General features: G+C 56.4%; 1 protein-coding gene across 1 annotated transcript; it reads right to left on the bottom strand.

Moving 5' to 3' along the window:
- Positions 1 to 346: 346 nt before the first annotated feature.
- On the bottom strand, positions 347 to 1,818 carry LOC102246683 (cdc42-interacting protein 4). The gene is made up of 2 exons (XM_005877134.2): positions 1,327 to 1,818; positions 347 to 1,214 (listed from the first exon to the last, which is right to left on the bottom strand). Exons 1-2 carry the CDS (start codon positions 1,459 to 1,461, stop codon positions 987 to 989), a joined length of 363 nt encoding a protein of 120 aa, XP_005877196.1. The 5' UTR covers positions 1,462 to 1,818; the 3' UTR covers positions 347 to 986.
- Between the last annotated feature and the right edge of the window lie 14 nt (positions 1,819 to 1,832).

The following is a 1,832-nucleotide window of genomic DNA, read 5'->3' as shown; positions in this document are numbered from 1 at the left end:
GTTGGGGATATGGCTACCATTGGGGACCATGGAGGGGTGTGTGGTTGGATTTGCGGAGGGGGGTGTAGAATATAGAGAATGAGTACAACATGGACCGATGGTCGGATGCAATGAAGGAAAAAATGAAATGAAAAAAAGAAAAAAAAATCGGTAAGAAAACCACAACTCAAGATGCACAATCACGCACAGAAAATGCATGCAAAGAACCACACAAACATGTGGGAGGTGGCAGGGGGGGGGGCATTAGATTGTGAGCCAGAAGGCCAGACCCCTGTTTCCCCAATGTCTCCCACAGCCCCTGCATCCCATGACCAGTACCTGGGATGGGCCCTGAGGGTGCAGGGAAGCCCATGTGTCTGCCCCCCACCCCCAGCTTTCTGGGCTCACATTCCACAACATGGATGTAGGTGCATGCAGAAATCAAGGTCTCATACAGGTACAGGGCCACAGGAGTCAAGGGCAAGCTCAGAGAAGGGTCAAAGGCGTGAAATATCAGAGGGTTACAGGGGGGGTTTCCGCTGGGTAGGGGAACACAATTTATATACTGAAGTGGGGAATCAAGGAACAAAGGTATAAACTAGGGAGAGGGCAGTTGTAGCAGCTATAAACCAGGAGTGTCCAAGTATGGGCTTGACATTGAAAAGCAAAAATCCCAAGAAAAAACCATCCTGAAGGTCAGGACCCAGCCCCATGGGTGGGATGGAAAGAGACCAGGGGGAGTCCCCACGGCCAGCATCCGAGCCCTCACCCAGCCCTAAATCCCACAAGCAGGTCTCCTCCTAGCATCCCGAGAAGCAGCAGACACACACCACAGCCACCCACCCTCCCTTCCTGGCCCCCTGTCGGCCTCAGGGGACTTGCAGGCCAATCACTGCTTTCCCTCTAGCCTGGGCCGGCAGCCAAGAGGAAAATTCCTGCCCAGGACTCAGCGTTCCAAGGGCTGGGGCTGACTCAGTGCCCCCCCACACACCGCTGTCCCCACTCACTCACACCCCCTCCCCAAGAGCCCTGGCCCCCACCTTGTTCTTTTTGCCAAAGGGCCAGCGTTTGGCACGGCTACGACCTGGGCCTCGCAGCTCAGGCCGGCCATCGGAGGGGGTGCCCAGGCTGCTGTCCGAGTGCGTTCTGTTCATGGGCTGGCTGAAGTCTTCGAATTCCACGTCGCCCGGGCGGGCAAAGCCTGACTTGTTCAGCTCAATTAGGACCTGGGAGTCCTGCAGGGAGGACATGGGGAGGGGGAAGGGCAGTCGGAAGTCAGACCAGGTGCCTAACTTCAGGGTCCACCTGCCCACCCCACAACCCACTGGCACAGGACCAGGCACGCACATTCTTGCTGTCCACAGCAGCCGCAGCCACCTTCATGCCCTCCAAACACTTGGTGATGATCGGAAGCACCTGCAGCTCCGCCTCTGACAGCAGCCCGTACCCAGCCCCCAAGTGGGTGGCCCGGCGCTCATCCATGTCCTGTAGCTTCTACAGGGACAAGGCAGGGGTGCTAATGGAGGGGCCAGAGCACAGATCCTTCCCACCCAAGGTGGTCAAGGGAGAGACAAGGGGCCAGGTTGGTTTCAGAGGGGACTTTAAGGACCCCTCCCCACCCCCACCCCCGCCCAGGGAGTAAAGAAAGGCTTCTCAAAGGAGGTGGCAATGGAGCCAGGGCTTTGAAGGAAAAGCAGACCCAGCACAGATATTGCCAATCCCAGGATTAGGACAAAAGAGTGGAATATAAGGCTGAACAAGGAGAGGGAAAATTCAAGATGTTTCAGAGGGGGTGTTAGAGCTGGGGCTTAGAAAAACGAACAGGATGTTCAAGAGACAAGGAAGACATCCCT

This window comes from Myotis brandtii, unplaced genomic scaffold (genome assembly GCF_000412655.1).
Source record: "Myotis brandtii unplaced genomic scaffold, ASM41265v1 scaffold50808, whole genome shotgun sequence".
Lineage (NCBI taxonomy): Eukaryota > Metazoa > Chordata > Mammalia > Chiroptera > Vespertilionidae > Myotis > Myotis brandtii.
This window is presented reverse-complemented; position numbering and strand designations above follow the sequence as displayed.